Raw genomic sequence first — 20377 nt, 5'->3', positions numbered from 1 at the left:
TATCTATAAATATAGTCTAACCAAGAATATAAAATCCTGGCCTGGGAAGTTTCAATCGGCTTAATTACATCATTTTTCAATGTGCGCAAAGAAATTAGTTCCATATTTTTCCGCAATATGGCCGAGGGTTTTATATTTCTGGTCAAACTATAAATGTTATTACAAACCAGTTATTTTAGTTTATATTTATTAGATGTTAGTGTTGTATATTTAAATGTTGGTGTAAATAAGCAAATATATATAAAAAACCAAAGCATTGTTTATTTCAATTCCTTTTTAATTAAACGTATAAATCCAACAAGTAAACAACAACAGAAGGGATTTTGTACTATTTGTAAAAAAAAAGGTTACATACACACTTTAAGTATATTATTTAATGACAGTAGTCCATATACATATCACAAATTATATAAATTATACTAAAATACGTCAATAATTGTGCTAAATTGATACTAATGTACCGTCAAATCGGTTGTTGTCAAACGCATTCACAACAACATGAGACTTGCGTATGCGTTAAATATAACAGAAAAAAACTATATCCATCAGAAAGTTAGCCTTTGTTTCGAGTAATCTCAGAAACGACTGGACTTATTTTGAGAGGTTTTTTAATGGAAGGTAGCTGATGTTTGCGGAATTAACAGCTATGTGATAATAATTTAGATCATTCTATTCTGATCTTATGTTCATATATATTTTTCAGTGAGATTGTAGCAGCGGATGACGTATTACAACTATTATACTAAAATACAGTGGTTTTCAACCTAGGGGGTCACAAACCCCTTGACGATTAAGAGCCATAAGTAGTATTAAATAATGCAGCCGAGGTTTTTTCGTCATCTACCAAACCATTAAGAAGTCAGTAGACAGATTAGTGAAGTTTTTATTTTTGACCGTTTAGGGGGTCGCGATTTTACCTCGGGGGTCCTGTCATTATTACTGTTATGTTTGATGGACGTATCAGTCTTATCTAACCCTGGAGATCTGCCAGGCGGAGGCCGGCAGCCGCTGCAGGCGGGTGATGGTGGACCTTCCCCACTGCAGCCAGAGGAAGCCGGCTATCAGGCATATCACTGTCTCTATGTAGAACCCGTCAATACTTACAACACATGCACCACCGCTGGCTTTGCATTCCTGGGAATGAACAAATAAATAATTAACAGACATAAACATTGTAAAAATTACATAAAAGGTTGAGTTATCATTTTCTGTCTTTTGTTGATTTTTTGTGCCAATTCTTGCAACTGAATACTCGAATAAAATAGTAAAATTTAGTATAAAATGATATGCAAGCTGAAGCATAGATCCTAAACCGTGTACATTGTAAATTCAATACACTTACATCTACTTCTAAAGCGGATGAACATGTGTTATCACTGAGAGCAGGCGAACATGTCTTGAAGGTCAAATGGTCTATGGCCCATAAAGCGAGGGTGTTGGGCCAGTTGGTGCCCAGGTTGGACACAGTGTTAAGAAGTGTCATGTATGTCCCGCCCACAGCCGGGTCTGACACTTTAGCGAAAAATGCCATCACTGCTACAAACATACAGTACAGGCACGTCTGAAAACAAAGAAAACAATTTTAAATATCTATGATAGACTATTTCAAATACTTCTTACATCTTTAATAATTGAATGTACCGGTGTACTAACCTGGTGGAATATATAAAGACACAATAGTATGAATAGATACGAGTATGAAGGTCCGGAATTGCCCAACAAGCTGGGTGTGATGGCCACCAGTGCGGCTGCCAGTGGACCGACCAGCAAACGCAGTGGGAACGCTCGCAACCACAACGACAATGGCGCCGGACCCGTTGTGTACTTTGATAGAATCTGCAAACCATATCTTTTATGCATAAAGTATTTTGTACTCTGCAAAAGTTATGTATTTTTTTTATATTACAAGGTGGCAAACGAGCAAGCGACCATATGAATTCACCGAAATGGCAAAGCGACCGCTGCCCATAGACATTCGCAATTGCAGATGCGTTGCCTACCCTCAATCTACGAAGGAGGAGACGCACAAAAAGAGAATATTTAACCTTCCTATGCATCTCCTCCTCCATCAAATCCACCTCCCCTTCCCATCCTTTCCTTATAAGAAAAGGGGTGGGAAGGGAAACAGGACTAAAATTAGGCATCAGGCACAACACTCATCAGACGAAACGCGGAATTACTTCCACTTGACGCCTGTGTTCTATATGGTTGTGGTATGTCACCGGGCGAGCCGACCAATTCGTGCAACTGATGTTGTTGCTGGAGTCAATTCAGACATTTTTATTAGAATGAAAAAATGTTTTATATAAATAAAAAGAATACCTTAATTAAATACAATAATATAATTTCATTAAACATTTTTCTTTTTTTTTAATTTCTATCTTAGACTATGGTTTTTTGTCATCAGTTCATACTAAAACTTGTAGCGGGCAAATGCTAATAATAAATAAATAAAATAATCGCATGGTAAAAATAAAAGTGTGTACTTACCACTGGCATAATAATTTGTACTGGGACAAGAGGCACAGCGAGAAGTGCGAGGTCCTCGCGCGGCACACCCGCCTCCACCAGCTTCAGACCTGACACCGCATCACTGGCACAGAAACCCAACTGAAATAGAAATATTAAATTGATGTAATTTGTGTATTGTTTTGTTCAATGTACCTTCAGTATTCAAGTACTTTCAGTGGAATACTGCAAACGGATGTGAATGAACTTTGTCTAATATAAGTTAATTCATTTGAAAATTCACAGTAAGGATTGACTTAATATCTTACTAATATTATCAATGCGAATTTTTGTATGTATGGATGGATGGATGTTTATTAGAAGACCAGAATGGGTGCATGGATCGAAATTTAATATGGAATTGATGTAGAACACAGTCTGGAAAAACATATAGGCTACATATGATCCCTGAAATGTGAACGGTGGCCACAGGATATGTTTGGTTTACTCAATGACTCTGCAATAGTTCAACACATGTTAGTAAAATTTGGCACTTATAGAACATAGTCTCGAGTAAAACGTGAGATACATTTCATCTTTTTTTTTAATTCAGCACAGACGTAAGGAATAAATAAAATACAATATGTTGACAATTTAAATAATTCAAATGATGAGGTTTTAATATAATAGATCAAATAATTGGGTTTGAAATTTAATATTAAAAGATTTAGAAAACATCTTACCTTTGCTGTAAAAAGAACTAAAGCAAGTGTCCTCACTGCTGGTAGTTTTACAATAGTTATCAACTGTTTGTATGCATTTACAATATCTTTTATTCCCTTTACTTGACTCTCTTGAGGGTTATTAATAGTATCATTATTTTCATGTTTAAACAGAGCCACTACCGTTGTAGTTATAATAAATACCCATCCCCAAAATAATAGGAAACTAGATAATGTAACAAGGCCAGTATCTTCAGGGACAGTTCTCAGATATTTGTTGCAAAAATATGGGGATTCAAGTGCCAAGAATAAAACATAACCAAGAAAGAAACCAGCCGTTTGACCGACAGTATTACAAGTTGAAGCGTGTCCAACATTGCATCTGAAAATAAGACATTTGAAAATATATTTATTGCCTATTAGCTATCTTCCAATTAATTTTTCAAGACTCATAGTATGTCTGCAGTTGTTTTAACATAATAAATTTTGAAGTGTGCCAGTGATTACATTAACTTATGTAACTTGTTTGCTTTCTTCTACTTAAAAAAAATTCTACAAAAAATTAATCTAAAAGTGGTGCTAAAAAAACCTGTCTCAAAGTTTGGATTCCGACTTGACACACTGATCACATTTTTTTTTTAAATAAACTTTTTGTAAGGTTTTAAAAATATACCTTTTCAACATAGTAAGTGCCCATCCATCAACTGCAATATCCTGTGTTGCAGCCAAGAAGTTCAGAAATAGGAAAGATATAGTTAGTATCATCATTGATGGAGCTTGCTCTTCAGAGCCCAACCAATCTGAGATACTGCTTGACATTATAATCATGACAATGCCGATTAGATATTGTACTGGCACCAGCCATGTTTTACGTCTTCCAAATTCAGGCCAAAATAATGCATCTACTATTGGAGCCCATAGTAATTTTACACTAAATGGCCAATTGACAAAGCTGAATTCTGCCTGTAAAACATAAATGTTTAGTTACTTTAAGTCCACTAAATATAAATTTTTATAGAAGATAAAAAAAAATTACTTGTTGTGTGTATGTTATTCCTCTATTTTGAAGTAACATAGGAATAGCACCAGCCAATCCTAACGGAATCCCTTGAAGAGTGTAAAGGAATAATAAAACGGCAATATTAATTTCATCGCCTTTTATGTTACTATTTCCCCCGCTAAAATTTACGTCGCCGTTCTCAATTAAATCTTCCTTCTCAACAGAACGCTTGCGTTTGGTTACTGACATAATGAAGGTGTACAGTGCCTGTAAATATTTAAGAAATATTTTAATGTTTCTACGCCAACCTCAATAATACACGTCAGTAAATTATTTCCTATTTAACATTAGTTTTCTCTGCACCTTAATTTTCACTTTTACTGAGTCAACTGCTTTAAGAAATGAATGTCTTTAGACTTATAAAGTTAACTATGTTGTTTGTACGACATTCCTGATTAATAATATTTAATTTTGCTTTATAAATATTTTAAATTCTTATTCAAGAGTTGCGCAAAATTAACAGCACAGCACACGAAGACAGAAACAAATCGTCATTGTCAATGTCAAAATCAAATTGGTAAAGACGTCAGACTTCCCAATAAATTGACTTTTACTTTGCGATCCATCAATAATTAAAAATACAGTCGAATTGATAACCTCCTTCTTTTTGAAGTCGGCTAAAAAGAAGAAGAAGAAGACTTTTACTTGACCTTACTCTTTTACAATGATTGTTACAATGTTTTGGTCATTAGCATTTAAGAAAAAAAAATACTTTTAAATAATTTGTATATATTTTTTAATTTGGAAAAAATATTTTAGTACGTGAATATAAAAATAATTTAAAATGAAAAAATAAAAGTTGTAAATTATAAAATTTATTTGCGTAGTAAATTAAAAGGTGGATTGAAACGATATTCAATGTTGTCACTTTGACTTTGACTTTAATATGACATCTTTCAAAAAATATTATATTGTTTCTTTCGATCTCAGATTAAGAATTAGATCTTATTTCGGCAATTTTATAAAGCTGTGATCCTACTAATAACTTAAAAACTTAAACATAAATATTACAAGTTCTTAGATCTACGTTTTACCTTTCATCTCTAGATTTTCGGTTGCAATTTTTGGATCAATATTGATCATGTTAGAATGACTCGTTTGTGTTTTCTTAAATGTTTACTTGATTCGCATGCGCCTATTAATTTACCTCATAACGTTGAAATACTTGTAGGCCGTAGTAAAATTACAAAAATTAAAGATCAGTCTTGTTCACGTCAACAACGTAAGTGAATTATAGCTATTATATCTGCTGTACCTAGATAAAATGGTTCAATATTTTTTTTAACTAAATATTTTTTAATTTCCAGTAAGCCTCAAAGCTAATTGTGATGACTGTATTGTTGAGGTTAAGCAAATCGGAATAAATCCATCGGGCTTAGATGGCTTTTCATTAAAACAAAATTGCTTGTATAAGGTTGGTCATGAAAGTAGAATTGAAATTTTATTGAATAATTACATACATTCGATAGAATTCCAACCACCACCTGATAATTTTAGTCCAATTAAGAGGAATAAAAGGAAAATAGAAGATGAGGAGATTACAGTTAAAAAGAAAAAGTGTAACAAAACTCCTGACAAAGACAGCGTTTTAAGTATAAAAGAAGCCATGGAAGATTTATGGGAGTCAATTGATGAAGGTGAATTGTACATATATACATCAAAAGGTGTAAAATCTAGTAAGAAAATAGCTGCATTTGATATGGATGGAACTTTGATTAAAACAAAATCTGGAAAAGTGCATCCTGTTGATACCAATGACTGGCAGCTTGCTTTCCCTGTTGTTCCAACAAAATTAAAGGAACAACTGGAGAATGGGTATAAAGTTGTTATATTAAGCAACCAAGCTCCTATAGGAAAAGGCAGAGTAAAAATAGAAGATTTTAAGAAGAAAATTGAAAATTTAGTAGCCAAAATAAATATTCCAATTCAAGTTTATATAGCTACTGGTAAAGGATTTTATAGGAAACCTACACCAGGAATGTGGCAAACTCTCATTGAAAAGGTTTGTTTAGTTTTCTTATTTGATTTAAAACACAAAAATTATTGCTAATTACATATACAATTGAACTTGGTAAAGAGAAAAATTTCTTCAAGTGAGAATCATACTTCGGTCCTAAGAGGCTACTTCCACTGGCGAGAAAAATATTGCAATCCATTGGACTTGTGGTGATGCAGATTAGACTGTATTTTGAATGTAACTGATAAATAAATTCATCTTAATATAAATATAAAGCTATGTATAAATTAGAATTGATCACTTAATAATAACATTAAGTGATTCAATCACTATTCTTATTTCTAACACATAAATATTTATTTACTACTAGCTTTTACCCGCGACTCCGTCCGCGCGGAATAAAAAATAGAAAACGGGGTTAAAATTATCCTATGTCCGTTTCCTGGTTCTAAGCTACCTGCCCACCAATTTTCAGTCAAATCGATTCAGCCGATCTTGAGTTATAAATAGTGTAATAACACAACTTTCTTTTATATATATAGATTTTAGCTGTCAAGTAATCTGAAGAGTCAAAGGAATATGTAACCATAATGAAATGCCAATGTTTTTTATTTTATATTACAGAAAAATGATGGGTTATCAGTAGATATGGATTCCTGTTTTTACTGTGGTGATGCAGCAGGAAGGGTGGCAAATTGGGCGCCGGGTAAAAAGAAAGATCACTCCATGGCGGATAAGTTGTTGGCAGAAAATCTTGGCCTTACATTTTATACTCCGGAGCAATTCTTCCTTGGACATTCTATAGCTAATGTACCTATGGCCAAGCCAGAATTTATACCCACTGAAGTAAAAACGGAACCTTTTAATGATAACCTTATTAGTGACGATAAAGAGGTGAGTTTTTGGTTAACACATTCAATGCTACCATGATTTTTTCTTATGAAATAAACTCATAAGTTTTTGTTCGTTCGTGTCCTTGGCATTGAATATATTAAGAATAATTATCCTAGATATTATTAATTACAGTTGCTTTAGTTTAAAATGTATTTATTATGTTTCAATATAATCGTCCTATGTCTTATTAAAGTTTTTAGCTTGATGAAATAATATTTTGTTGTGACAGTATAAATAGATTTTATCAACTAAAAAGAGCTGTTATAGACTTGAAATTTAAAAGTTATTACAAATTATTTAATTCAATTATGGATTAAAATGTGAATAACAGGATAATTTCTTACAATGTTGTTTAATTACTGAATTTATTTGCAGATTCTTGTTTTAGTAGGATATCCCGGTAGTGGCAAGTCTTTTCTTGCTAAACAAATAGAAAAAAAGTCATCATATAAATATGTAACTGTGTGCAGAGATACACTAGGATCCTGGCAGAAATGTGCCGCTGAAGCGACCAGGTTGTTGCAGGTATATTTATTAAACTTTATTCTTAATACGAGCAGAAGACCTAAATCAAATAAAACCGTACCTTTTTAATTTTAAGAATTTTATATAGGACTAGTTGTCGCCCGCGACTCTGTCCGGGCGGAATTAAAAAAAAAACAAAGTTAAGGAATTTAAAAACAATGTAGTAAGCCTATGTGTTCTTCCAGACTATATTCTACATCTGTGCCAAATTTCCTAAAATACCTTCAAACAAACAAACATCCATCCATCCAAACATTCGCATTTATAATATAAGTAAGATTTAATATCTTCAGGCATATTTACTATCAAAATTGTTTAGTTGAATGAAGAGTAGAGTAAATTGAATAGTATTATATTTATAGTTGATCTTTACATCAGTTGCTACTATTTACATTGTTTTTTTTAATATTCACATTACAGCAAGGTAAAAGTGTTATAGTAGACAGTACTAATCCTGACATAGAATCTAGATCCCGTTGGACTTCACTTGCCAAAGACATGAAAGTGGTCTGCCGATGTGCTAAGATGGCCACTACTAAAGCACATGCGCAGCATAACAACAAGTTCAGAGAGCTTATGAGGATCAATCACTTGCCCGTCAATGATATTGTCTTTAATACATACAAGTAAGTGTTAAAAATATTTAACACCTTCACTGCTACAGACTTTTTTTGCTAGTTCAATTTACAGACAAACCTGGATGCGTGAAAACTCTATAAGTAACTATTGTTTAGACAGAAACCTCTATAAGAAAAAAATCGCTTATTCAAACCTTTTTTACCTTTTTGTTACCTTTTTTGGAACTTAGTTAAATAATAATTGTGGGTGTCTCTCACTTGCATTGTTTTCTTTTGAGCTAAAAATAAATAACTTCACATTTATTTACCCCTTCAATGAGTAAATTATTTGAATTTTGCATACAAATACTTGATTTAAATTGTATTTCCTGTTATAATTATTCAGTATTTCCTTATGTTATCTTTAATCACATTGAGATAGAAAACTGTTATTTTGTTTTTTCAATTTAATTAAAATTGTATTTTATATTTTTTAGAAATAAATATAAAGAGCCAACAACCAACGAAGGATTCAAAGATGTCATCGAAGTTAAATTTAATCCCAGTTTCGACGATGAGAAATCCGAAAGATTATATAAAATGTATCTCCTAGAAAAATAAAATTATGAAATGTATTAAAACATGGAATTGAGTAAAATAAAACAATAATTTATTCAGCAGTATTTTTTATTGCAAACAGACATTTAATGACGTAGACTAATACTACTTTTAGGCCGAACGTAATTCTTAGTAACACAACTTGTCTAACGTGACTTTCCACTGTTGAAAAACATGGACAAAACAAATAGAGAAAATTTGTTTCTGTACATGTTATAAAGCAGTGAAAACCTAGGAAATGACGCGCACAACTAATTGCATAATTAGTTGATTATAAAAACGAGAACAATACTCTACGTCCCGATCATGTGTCGTCTAATTCGCGTTCAATTGACGGTCATCTTACTTCCTATAAGCTAAACGTTAGCATAGTTTCATAGTTCACAATGAGAATCGTCAATGGACTTCACTTATGAAGGATGTATACAAACACATTACCATCTCTCTTCTTCTTTCTAAAAAAAAGTGAGATAAAAATACTTTTGTTTGTTTCGAGTGATAACTCATTGTAACATTGACTGACCTTAAAACCTAAAGCTAAATATCACATAATTGATCAGTTATTTATAAATACAACTTTTGTTTTTATCATATAAAACTTAAGGCAGCTACATTAATGGTTAACTAGTTTTTATTCATCAATTTGTTTTATTGAATTAATTCACGCGTATCCTACGTTACACTCAATAGGTAGCAATATAAAGTACTAGTTGACACCTTATGAATTAGCTTTCAACAACTGTTATCGCCAATACTTAATATAGGAGGCCACGTAAAGTGCTAGATAAATATGCATTAGCTACTTAATTAGTAGTAAACAATACAATACGAGAACTGCTGAAATTATTCAGTGTAAATGTATTCAGTGATAATGTAACTAATATACTAACGCCAAGTGCTCCCTATACACAACGAAAGGACGGATTAATATAAAATATAGTCCGGTCGCGGAGCAGGAAGAATTTCGTACATTGAACTCGCATTACCTGTCTCTGTCGCTCCCGCGTAAATACAATGAGTCTCGCTCGCACAGAAAGAAAGGCCGCCGTCCTCAGGGATTCTAAACCTTTAGTTTGTTTGTTTGCATAATAAAAATTTTATGGGCTCCGTTAGAAGGATTACCGAAAAGGTTAATTATTGGTTAGTTCGAAATGAACAATCGAAACGAATATTTGAAAGACGGAAGTGCAGGCATTCATCTATTTTATTGCCGGCTTTCCGATAATTAATTTTTGGTTTTAAAATATTATGCAAATGAATTCTTCACTTCTCGAAATTGAACAATAGAGCAAAGTAACAGTTACTCCGAAACAGAGGAATCAGATTCTGTTTTTTGATTTTTTATTATTAGATACTTGTCTAGATTTTTATTTTTACTTGTATTATTAAATCTAAATAAATGATTTATATAGTAATAACTATATTTTATAAGTTGGTAAATTTTCTTTCACTTTCAAATAATTCATGTAAACCGCACTTAATACAAAGACGTTTGGAACCTCTGTCAGTAGATAAAGAGGTCATTGTACGAAATTCTTCCTGCTCCGCGACCGGACTATAGCAACCTAAAAGAATAACTTCACAAATATTTGCATGGCTTCAAGCCTCAAATATGTAAAGAATTATAAATTTTATTGTTTTGCTTATTCGATACTGATTATAGCTATGGCAAGCGATATTTCTATTTAAGAATTGTAAAATGTAAGCTTTTAAAGCTTAGAAAATTATTAATCATAAATACATAATATGATATAACTGAAGTCCATTATAAGTTAAATGTATAATGAATTATTATAGTATTCGGAACGGAATAATTTGCAACACTTTTGTACTTAATACGAGTTTTTTACTGATCGTAATTTGAAAAGTTATGAAAATTACCTGAAATTCTTACATTATAAATGGCGCAGAAATATGTTAAGTGCAGCAATAAAAGCATAATAATAACATTTATAGAATTCTTTATGCTCATTTTTATAACATTTGCAAGTACACTCACTCGGAACCCCTTTATCAGATCTTAAGATGCTATTTTAAATACAGATTCTTCAACGATTGTACGTTATATTTTGTAATGTTCGTAATTTAAAAGTACACACCGTCATCCGAAAGCGAAGTAAAAAATAGGGTCGCTCTGCTTTTGCTTTAGTTCAGATACACCTTCGGGGCAGCGTGCTAGAGGCGAAGCTAAGTCATGATGATGTAAGATTACGACTTCCGACTTCATTATTTTTAGACACATTTACTGTATACTTGTAGTGGCTTGTCTTCCATCACAGGGCGTGATGATGACAATAGCTGGCTCCTGGCATTCGGCGTCAGGGTCCAGCTCGTCTTCACCCGCTTCTATCAGATTGTCTAGACTCGTGTCCGAGTCCTCGTCTTGTCATCTGCAATTTTATTTGGAAATAATTTGAAAACCATAAAAGAACTGATGAAAACCAGGGTTATCGGAAAATATTGATATTATGAAAATTTTATTGTATTTCTTTATATAATTTTGATTTTTTTTAAATCACGCCTATTTATAAATACCCTAAATTTTGTACAAAGATCGGCGTCTTCTAATCTAGCTTACGATTCAGTACCTAATCTATTTCTACAATATAATACTTACTCAAAAGAAATTGTGAACAACAGCAGATAATGCCTATAATAATTCAATAATTGTAATCTAAACATGTAAAAGTGAAGTTCTAGCAATATATCATCTGATCATAATGTATCATGAGTTACATTTATCATAAATTGGAGACGATAAAACCTTCAAAGCAAGGATATGGAAACTATTTAAAATTTAACAACACACAGAGATGGATTTGGTGACCGATTTTGTCTACGATTGACAAATGGAATAGTGTCCGCGCAATAACTTAAAAATGCGTAACATTTTTTTGAAAAAGTCTCCCATATAACCTAAAATTATACAAGAACATATTTCGTAAGATATTGTTCGGACACATTAGAGCGAGACTAATGATGTTACCTGGCGATGTATACGGTATCGATGTGTGCGAGAGTACCGGTGAGGGGACGCTTGCGTCGCTCCAGAGTGCTGCGTGCTTGACGCACCGCGAGGTCGCCGCACCAGCGCTCACAACGTGCGTATATTACCACACCTGTTAATATTAACACAAAATGAGACTAAGTTCCTTTATATGTTTTGATTTATAGTTTTGAACCACATAAGAACTATGTAGAATTGGTTCGTAAATTAAGATAAATTGTATAAAAAATGCAGGGCAAAACGAATATTACGTATATCCAAAAATACCTGCTCCAGCGAAAAGAATGATGGCTGGCCAAGAGTCAAGCAGTAATGGTGTGAGGAACAACAACGCCATCGTCATTGTTACTGGACCTTCGAGACCTTGGATCTTCTTTGTACCCAATTTGTGTGATGGCTGCCATATACAAATTAATGTTCCACACAACCACACTGAAAATAAATTATATGATAATTATAAACATTAGTAGAGTTTGAGTCAGTGCTAGATGAAACAGTATCTAACTAATTAGTTCAGCGTAATCGACTCGCCTAGCGAATTCAAGAAAGACTTCTTAAAAGGCGTAGTGGCATGGAACATATTTAAGTAGTGCAGTTAATTAATTATTGGTAGGAATTACTAGGTATTCCAGTGAGGAACATAGGCAGCCTTAGAGCCTCGTTACAAAAGGCAACCGCTAGGAACGCGTTGGCGAGGACCTGCACTACCGCACCCGCCGCCGCCCACCGCGCGCCCTGGACACACGGCGGCGGCGGACTGCTCGCTTCTGGGATCGCTGTTACCACCTGAAAAAGTGTTACAAATTGGTAAAAAAAAAAACACGATTTAAAGAGTCAAGATCATTAGAGTCGAGAAGTTCCGAGAATTGTTAATGTTTACATGGATGGTTGGATGGATGGATGGATGTTTGTTAGAAGATAACTCCGGAAAGGGTCAACAGCTCTTGACGAAATTTGGCACGGGTGTAGAACATAGTCTAGAAGAAGACATATGCTACTATATTAAGTTGTTTTTAAATTCCACGCGGAGGAGTCTATAGAGGAGTAAATGTTAAATCACAGTAAATAGAATGGTCGAAACCACGTTCACCAAGCAGTAGGATTAAGTAATAAGATTAAGGAGGACAAATACTTTTGTGTAAATTAGTGCATTCACCTGTATGGTATCTTTGTATTCTTTAACAACAGCATCAATATCCGTAGAATCATCACCAGACGATATATCCGGTTCGCTCGCTTCCATATCGGATGGACAGTCGATATCTTCTTCAACAGCCATTGGTATTCTACCGTTGTTACCACTCGAAGATTGCTCCAAGTCCTCGGTTGGACAACCTGCGTATTCATCAAGGAGAAGGCACTCTCGTTCTTCAGTCTCTATATACATATAGAACACATTGTCAGCTTTAGTATCTCAGGTATGTTTACTACTATGCTTGTTGCATGCTTTAAAGTCTTTACCTTTTGTAACTTTAGATTTGATACTCTCTAAAGTCTTTGTGTGACGAATAGCCGAGGGGATGAACCAAAGGCCGCGTTTTGACTTCACAGAGGCCGATTTAACGACTCTCGATGACCCTTCAGTCCCGAGTCGTTTGTATTCTATGTCTGAAAATATGTATTTATTACATCGTCTACTGAACAAACCATAGAACATAGAAGTCTGTGCATGTCGTCCTAGGAGGGTGGTACAATCATATGGTTTCTGATTTGTATCTATAATTGTTTCAATATAAATAACACAGTTATTTTTTAATTCTGAAGGGAGATAAACAGCGATAACTACTGAAAATTATTAGGCGACAGTAAAAATATATAATTCTTATTTCAAAACTTACTTCCTGCTTCCATTTGTTCCTTCGTGGGCACGCATCTCATTATCATGAAGTGAAACGCTTGTATTGTAATCCCGAATAAGTGGCTGGCATTCATCAAAGTTATCATGTGTGATAATGGACACGCAAATGCCAGTATTGCCGCCAAACTTCCTGTAATTGTTTTATTAAAATTATTGAATCAGTAAAGATTGAGAAAGCGATAGTTGAGATATTCTAATACCCTTGCCATGAGATTAATACTACTTACCTGCAGTAAACACAGCAAGCACTGGACTTCCAGTCGTAGTACTCTCGTAGGTCATTGACCTGGTGAGAACCTTCCACTCGGGGGACGCGAGCAGCACGAGTAGTGAGAAGAGCAATGGGCAGAGCTCGGTGAGCGCGAGGCACACGCCCGCGACCGTGATACCGGCCAGCACGGGGCACACCCAGCCTGCAGAGCGCGCCTCTAGGAGGGTCGTCACAGGTAATGCCGCGTCTATGCTGTTTCTGAAATGTTTTGTATCTCATTTGTAACCGTGAAATTCCAATGCCTCATCACTACATGATTTAATCTCTGACTGTGGAAACCTACAGTAACTGACAACATGGACCGCGTCTAGGTTATATCTTTTTGCAGTCAATTTACTCACGGATTCTTTCAGCAGCCGTTTCTTTTTTTAACGATGTACTTTTAAAATATTATCATATACAACTAATTACGAAGCTATCATAACCTGATATTTTTTGAATAGTGTTTTTTCCGTGGCAGAAAAAAAATCACTGTTACAAATTGTATTACTTACCCCTTTAGCATATTCGTATACAAAAAGCAAAGGCTGGAAAGTATTATTGTGGGTAGGCCAATAAGAAGAAATAAGTTCTTTTTAAGGACGTTGTTTTGCATCGGTGGCAGACCGACGCTGAATGCATACGATATTGGCGCCCCCGCGGCGAATAACTGAAACGTTCAATATTGATTTTTTAAAACCTTTTTCTTTAACTAACAAAGATGAAATCAGAACTTAGTTGTTTAAATATAAAATGATTACCTCATATATAGTAATTGGTATTGGTATTTTGATGCTTGCTATATCCAAATTGATTAAACCAAAGATCGCGAAACACTGGCTGAATAAATACAGCAGCATAAGCAGCATGAATGTAAACATCATACTCTCCTGAAAACAAAGAAATTAGGGAACTTTTAGAAGACGATATAAAAACATGCGATAGTTTTGAAGTAATAAGTATCAATTATGTGGTCAAGATTTCAGGAGTACGCTGGATGGAGGCGGCAGATTACAGACCGATCATTAGGGCGGTCATTGAGGGAGACCTACGTCAGCAATTGCAGACCTTAGGTTGAAGTAGTAAGAAAGTACGTACCTCAAGGCCACACATGAACATCGCACACACCACCATAACAACAGTGACTCCTATAACATCTGGCCACGGCTCCCCCAGGGCTCTCGTTTCGTAGCCGAATAACCAGCGCCTCGTCCGGCCACCGGTCACATGGTCGGCAGTTGCGCTGAGGATCCTCGCGCAGACCGCCACCGCCACTAAGTGCGATAGGAAGCACATCCACATCGCCATGAAGTCAGCGAACGAACGCATGTTCCTCTCACGACGGCCTCGAGCCGTTTTGGGTGGTGGAAGTATTTCGGCTAGCTTCCGTAAATCCTTACATGTCAATGCTGGAAATAGATTTTATGTGATAGTTAGATTAATCTAATTACTCTGCTAATCGCTGATCATAAGTAGTATAGGTACAGTTGGAAGCTATTTTCTAATGCATCTTAAGATAGGAAGAATGGTCATGCAACTTTTTCAGTTAACAACCGCATATAGTCATCTTGATCACAAGAATAATGAATTCAATTTGAAATTACTTCAATTTGAAGACCACATAAGCTGTAAGAATCTTTGAGGAAAATCAGCACTGAAGTATTATAGAGTGACGATAAATTAAACTCCCTCCTTTCCTAGGTCTTTATTATTTCAGTTAGATTTAATGTCGAATTATTGATACTAACTGGCGAAAGTGGCGAATACGGCCAGTAACATTACAGCGGGTACTGCACAATAACTGCTGTTGGCGGCTGCTAGCGGGGCCAGCAGCAGCGCGGCCAGCGTCCAGCGTGCGCCGCATGCCTCGCTGCCACCCAGCGCACCCAGCACTCTGGTCACACCAGACCGCTTCTCACCTGCTTCGCTCATACTGTTTGCTGCTCACACCTAAACAACATCTAATTACTACTGGATTGGGACATCAATCAGGACAAGTGACAATAGGAGCGGTGCTCCAAAAACCAAGGGATGACAAAATCAAATTATTTCGTCGTCCGTCAACAATCAATTGTTCAAGGGGTTGTAAATTGATAAGAAGTCAAGTGAACTAAGATCTGTCAGTTTTTTTTTCTTTTCGTCGCCCGTCAATCAATTTAGCATTATCAGATAATTAGCAATATAGTATGGTTTTACTTTTTGGCATGAAGGAAATATTTCTCGGTAGCTAAATGATACATTTTGTTTTCTCAATAAAAACAAAAGCATCAGTTAGTCATTAATCTTCTATATGTATGAATATATTTCAAAACTTACCATAACTTTAAGCTTAAAAAAACTTTATTCACATCCACCATTACAATTCACTGACCTTCTTATTATTTTTCATCCATTTTTCAATTTCCTTTTGAAGTTATCCTAAATATTAACTGAATAATCGGAAAATTTGTGGTTCTACTGCGCCCGCCGGTAAATAAGGTCGATTTTCAATGTTTATGCGACAAACCCGAGAAGGATAGAGCTATATTCGTGTTTCTCTCTCGTTTTCATCAAAATCGATACGGATAGTCGTTAGGGTGTCTCCAAATTTTAAAGAATATAAGAAAGAATTATTATTAACCGGTGAAAATGTAATTTTCTATGTTCATATAAATTAAAAAATAAGATCGAATAAGTAGCAGTAAAGTGAAGACTAAGGGATTGCTTTGATTTTGTTTTCTTGATTTTGACTTCAAACATTGTCTTAAGTTCACAACATCAATATAATTTTGATATTCCCGTCAGTTTGGTCACCGTACTATTCTATTTACTATGGCTTCGGAGTTAAAGCGACATTGATCGTCATCACCTTGTATGTCTCAGCACAATCGTTCACTGTAATTTCATACTGTATGCTTAAATGTTTTACTTTTTATACTATTTTAGATATTATTTCATAGCCGATCATATCCCTAACATAGTTGTTTAATATTTTCGCGACACCTACTGATTTAAAATAGCCTGTTAAGTCCGAACAAAAACAATCTTACTAATATTACAATTAAAGATTAAATGTAAGGATGGATGGATTGATGTTTGTTAGAAGATATTTCCAGAACGGTTTAATGGATCTCGCTGAAATTTGGCACAGACGTAGAACATAGTCTGGAACTTACTAGAGTACACCTACTATACTCTTTGGTCTGGAAAAACACATGCGCTACTGATTAAGTTTTTCTTAAATCCACGCGGACTGAGTCGCGGGCTACAGCTAGTTATAGTATATATTATAAGTCATTATAGTTATATAATAAGTTTAGAAAGATATCGTCTATATATATTATGCAAAATCTTTCATTGTAGTTTTTCCTTCTTTGTTTTTATCAAAAAATGGCTAGGAATAATTCGTCATAATTTCGGGATGTTTCGAGAAGTATGCGTAGGGTAAGAGAATTAATACGTGAATACGGAATTGCTCATACTAAATAGTACTGTTAATCTAATTATCATCGTGACTCAATCTTCAAGCAGCAGTTCGCGGAAAGATTGCTCTGACGGCGTAGACTCCTAATATCAAGTTACAGATGTACTCTTCTCTGATTAAATGTCGTCACTACAAACTGGAACATACTTGTAGTTCAAAAACCTTATATGGAGTAATGACTTCATGTTTATTTGTTTTTATGTCCATTTGCCATATTTTAGATTAATTCACGTTTATGATAGATCAACGGATTGGAACAAAATGTTTTTAAAAGTAGAGTGATTAGGCACTTACTAAGCTAATAGTTAGGTAAAAATTATAAGCAAGCATCATTTGAACATTTTAAAAGCGTGATTTTCCCGTCGCATAGCGAAGCGGCGGGCGTTACGTATCTGAATGTGCATTCAAATATAGTGCAAATATAATTTCTATTTGTAAATGTTTATACATTATTCGTAACAAAATTAAAAGCGTTAAAAAGCGGTAGTGAGTGGAAATTCCTTGAACAAACGGAAGAGATAAGCAATTGGTGTTTGTTTACATATTCCGAATGCAAGGAGACTACACTAAAGTCATAGGTTATCATTTAATGTCTTCATAATATTATGCTGTACTCTCGTTTACTGATAAGAGTAAGTAGTCTGTTTGCGTCTGTTTTATGTTTTACTTGAACTAATATTTCTGAGACAGAAGGAATAAAAGATTATTTTATTCTTATGTCTTGAGGTACAATGTAGATAACACCTACACGTTTCTATTAAAGGCGATGTCTTGAAGACAGTTGTAATATTTTATTCTCTTTACATTATTTTGAAACGCTCTACGATGACAAAAGATGTTATCTTCAACTGTCTCGTTGTAGAAACACTATTGTTGCGAATAATGAAATGATAGAAGCGTATATAAAAAGTATAAAACCATGAGTTTTTAGTGTAAAACATATTTTTATCTGTATATTTTTCAAAGAGAATAAGAAGGATGGTAATATGTTATTTACACGTGTTTCGGGAGTAAACGGTAAAAAAAAATTGTTCTAGTTATTTTACTAAAGTATTATTAAAACTTTCAACTGTCCTGAATTCTGCTTATTTCAGACTAGCTTTGGACTTCGTCCTCGTATGTATTCTTCCAGACTATGATCTACATCTATGCCAAATACATTAAGCCATTCTAGACCAATACATCCAAACATTCGCATTTATAATATTGGTAAGATATAATAAGGGTAAGATAAAAAATAAAATAATTTTAAATTAAGAATAAAAAGTAAAGCACTTGAAGGTTACTTGTTCGGGTATTAAAGTTAATTTCCTTTGGAGAACAGTGAGTATAACATGTTTATGGGGTTAAATTGTTTTAATTACGACTGTTAAGAGAGTTTTCCGCTCTGTAATTTAATTAGTACTGGGTAAAACCACCTTTTAAGAGTTATATTTGTTAGGAAAAAAAACCCTAGTAGAAGAAAGCGTGTGGGTGGGTCCTTTATAAGCAGCGGGAACGTTAGAGAATCCAGACATTTGACGGAATCGCTTAGCATAGAGTACACGTCAAAAGAGCGTCTAAAAATTCGCGGGAAAATAAGTGCAAACGAAAATCGTTCGTGATCTGTGAAAATGAAGTTCAATAATTTATGTATACTATTTATTGTGCTTGTTTGTTTGGTTTCTTTTAATTATTCACATCCAGCACCGAGTGAAAGCATTGATTATGTGAGTATTTTTACTTTTTAATTTGCACAATTTTAATCGAATCATACATCGCAAACTCCCGCCATAAGTGCTAAGCTCTGTGAACGATTATTCTAATATCATTAAAGATTATAGAGTATTTATATATACAAAAATTCTGAACTTTAAACTTCTATTATATTTCATTTAAGAAATACAATACTTCACGGACTTTTCATTATTTATAACTGCAATTATCTATTTAATTTTGAGATCCCTACTTGATAAAAATAACTTGGAATATTAACTCAGATTTTGTTTAAAATTACTTGCAGTTATGACCAATATGCATTTAACTAGTCTGGTCGATATATTCTAGTTATTACTAGATGATATATTAACGATACGCGTTGAATTGGGGATGTAGATTTCTATAGTTGGTGCATGATAAACCATTTGTGGGTTCAAAATAAACTACCGAGATAGAAAATCAAACTTATAGCTTGCTACCCTAAAGCTAAACAATGTAACCTAAGTTCAAAAGCTAGAAAAGCTAAATTGGTTCGTTTAACTAATAATTAAGAACCAGATGTTATGAAGACATTTTCATTCCCGGCAAATTCACATTACAAAATAAGGGAAAGAGTACTAGAATTTAGCCACTTTAATAATATGGTATTTGTATTCCAGCTGGAAGCGCTGCGGCGTATGAAACAGGTGCCACAGTGGCACTGCTTGAGGTATCGTCGTTTTGAGCTGCACAGCCCCTGCAGCCGCTGGTGGATCATGAGGCGACACTGACAAAGGCAGCGCTACGTGCACCGACCATGGCGAATGTTGGCTAGGAACTACTGATATTTGCATTATCTATTGTGATATTAAAGATAAATATTAGTTCTTAGTTGTTATATGAAATAATTAAATAAAATATTTTATGCACAAATATAGGATTTCGTCTATTATGTAATAAAGTATTTCGTATTTAAATCATTCTTGTAAAAATGATAAAATTAAAATGTTAATTTGAACTTGTTAATTTTTAGATTAGTGATAAAGTCTAATTAAATGTAATAAGTATCTTGTTATTTCGTATTTCATGTTTTAATAGTTAAATTAGAAGATATTATTTCTTATAATAATAGTAATTTACTATTAAAAGTACAATTTATGTTTTCTAAAATTAAATAAAAACTTAAATATTGCAAAAAATTGTGGTTAATTTTTTAACATTTTACTTTATGGAGGAATAAAATCAAGAATAGAGAATAGAAAATGACACTAGGCTCAAACCTATACGTGAGTCGTTTATAATTAGTTTAGTATGAATTGTCTTAAGAATGAGTAGTGGAGA

At 34.0% G+C, this 20377-nt stretch overlaps 3 protein-coding genes across 5 annotated transcripts; 1 reads left to right on the top strand and 2 right to left on the bottom strand.

Annotated features, from left to right (window-relative positions):
- Nucleotides 1-940: 940 nt before the first annotated feature.
- LOC106717823 (acetyl-coenzyme A transporter 1) lies at nucleotides 941-4700 on the bottom strand. Its single transcript, XM_014511744.2, has 8 exons — nucleotides 4534-4700; nucleotides 4207-4437; nucleotides 3844-4133; nucleotides 3192-3552; nucleotides 2491-2610; nucleotides 1654-1836; nucleotides 1343-1561; nucleotides 941-1134 (listed from the first exon to the last, which is right to left on the bottom strand). Exons 2-8 carry the CDS (start codon nucleotides 4417-4419, stop codon nucleotides 967-969), a joined length of 1554 nt encoding a protein of 517 aa, XP_014367230.2. The 5' UTR covers nucleotides 4420-4437; nucleotides 4534-4700; the 3' UTR covers nucleotides 941-966.
- Nucleotides 4701-5205: 505 nt separating this feature from the next.
- LOC106717833 (uncharacterized protein F21D5.5) lies at nucleotides 5206-8784 on the top strand. Its single transcript, XM_014511757.2, has 6 exons — nucleotides 5206-5452; nucleotides 5538-6232; nucleotides 6812-7081; nucleotides 7457-7606; nucleotides 8027-8232; nucleotides 8661-8784. Exons 1-6 carry the CDS (start codon nucleotides 5320-5322, stop codon nucleotides 8782-8784), a joined length of 1578 nt encoding a protein of 525 aa, XP_014367243.2. The 5' UTR covers nucleotides 5206-5319.
- A 1859-nt stretch (nucleotides 8785-10643) lies between these two features.
- Nucleotides 10644-19732, bottom strand: LOC106717838. 3 transcript variants are annotated; one of them, XM_045680514.1, is made up of 13 exons: nucleotides 19690-19732; nucleotides 15645-15846; nucleotides 14995-15305; nucleotides 14658-14786; nucleotides 14412-14566; nucleotides 13874-14115; nucleotides 13627-13776; nucleotides 13250-13396; nucleotides 12945-13165; nucleotides 12409-12574; nucleotides 12056-12220; nucleotides 11768-11900; nucleotides 10644-11171 (listed from the first exon to the last, which is right to left on the bottom strand). In XM_045680514.1, the coding sequence occupies exons 2-13, from the start codon at nucleotides 15826-15828 to the stop codon at nucleotides 11168-11170; spliced, it is 2007 nt and encodes a 668-aa protein (XP_045536470.1). In that variant the 5' UTR covers nucleotides 15829-15846; nucleotides 19690-19732; the 3' UTR covers nucleotides 10644-11167. The 3 variants fall into 3 exon arrangements, with proteins under 3 accessions (XP_045536470.1, XP_045536471.1, XP_045536469.1); XM_045680515.1 differs by lacking the exon at nucleotides 19690-19732 and adding an exon at nucleotides 16213-16416 and having other exon boundaries at nucleotides 11805-11900; XM_045680513.1 differs by lacking the exon at nucleotides 19690-19732 and adding an exon at nucleotides 16213-16415.
- Between the last annotated feature and the right edge of the window lie 645 nt (nucleotides 19733-20377).

This window comes from Papilio machaon, chromosome 13 (assembly GCF_912999745.1).
Source record: "Papilio machaon chromosome 13, ilPapMach1.1, whole genome shotgun sequence".
Classification (NCBI taxonomy): domain Eukaryota; kingdom Metazoa; phylum Arthropoda; class Insecta; order Lepidoptera; family Papilionidae; genus Papilio; species Papilio machaon.
Note: the sequence above shows the minus strand (reverse complement) of the source record. Positions and strands in the feature narration are given on the sequence as shown.

Bases quoted from the DNA above. Each gene is read 5' to 3' on its own strand.
- LOC106717823 (XM_014511744.2), bottom strand. From the start codon at position 4,419: ATGTCAGTAACCAAACGCAAGCGTTCTGTTGAGAAGGAAGATTTAATT. The intron at 4,134-4,206 runs GTAATTTTTTTT...TATGTTTTACAG, and splicing joins GAATAACATACACACAACAA to GCAGAATTCAGCTTTGTCAA. The intron at 3,553-3,843 runs GTATATTTTTAA...TCTTATTTTCAG, and splicing joins GCACTTACTATGTTGAAAAG to ATGCAATGTTGGACACGCTT.
- LOC106717833 (XM_014511757.2), top strand. From the start codon at position 5,320: ATGACTCGTTTGTGTTTTCTTAAATGTTTACTTGATTCGCATGCGCCT. The intron at 6,233-6,811 runs GTTTGTTTAGTT...TTTATATTACAG, and splicing joins GGCAAACTCTCATTGAAAAG to AAAAATGATGGGTTATCAGT. The intron at 7,082-7,456 runs GTGAGTTTTTGG...ATTTATTTGCAG, and splicing joins TTATTAGTGACGATAAAGAG to ATTCTTGTTTTAGTAGGATA.
- LOC106717838 (XM_045680514.1), bottom strand. From the start codon at position 15,828: ATGAGCGAAGCAGGTGAGAAGCGGTCTGGTGTGACCAGAGTGCTGGGT. The intron at 13,397-13,626 runs GTAAGTTTTGAA...ACATATTTTCAG, and splicing joins GGAACAAATGGAAGCAGGAA to ACATAGAATACAAACGACTC. The intron at 12,575-12,944 runs GTGAATGCACTA...ACACTTTTTCAG, and splicing joins AATACAAAGATACCATACAG to GTGGTAACAGCGATCCCAGA.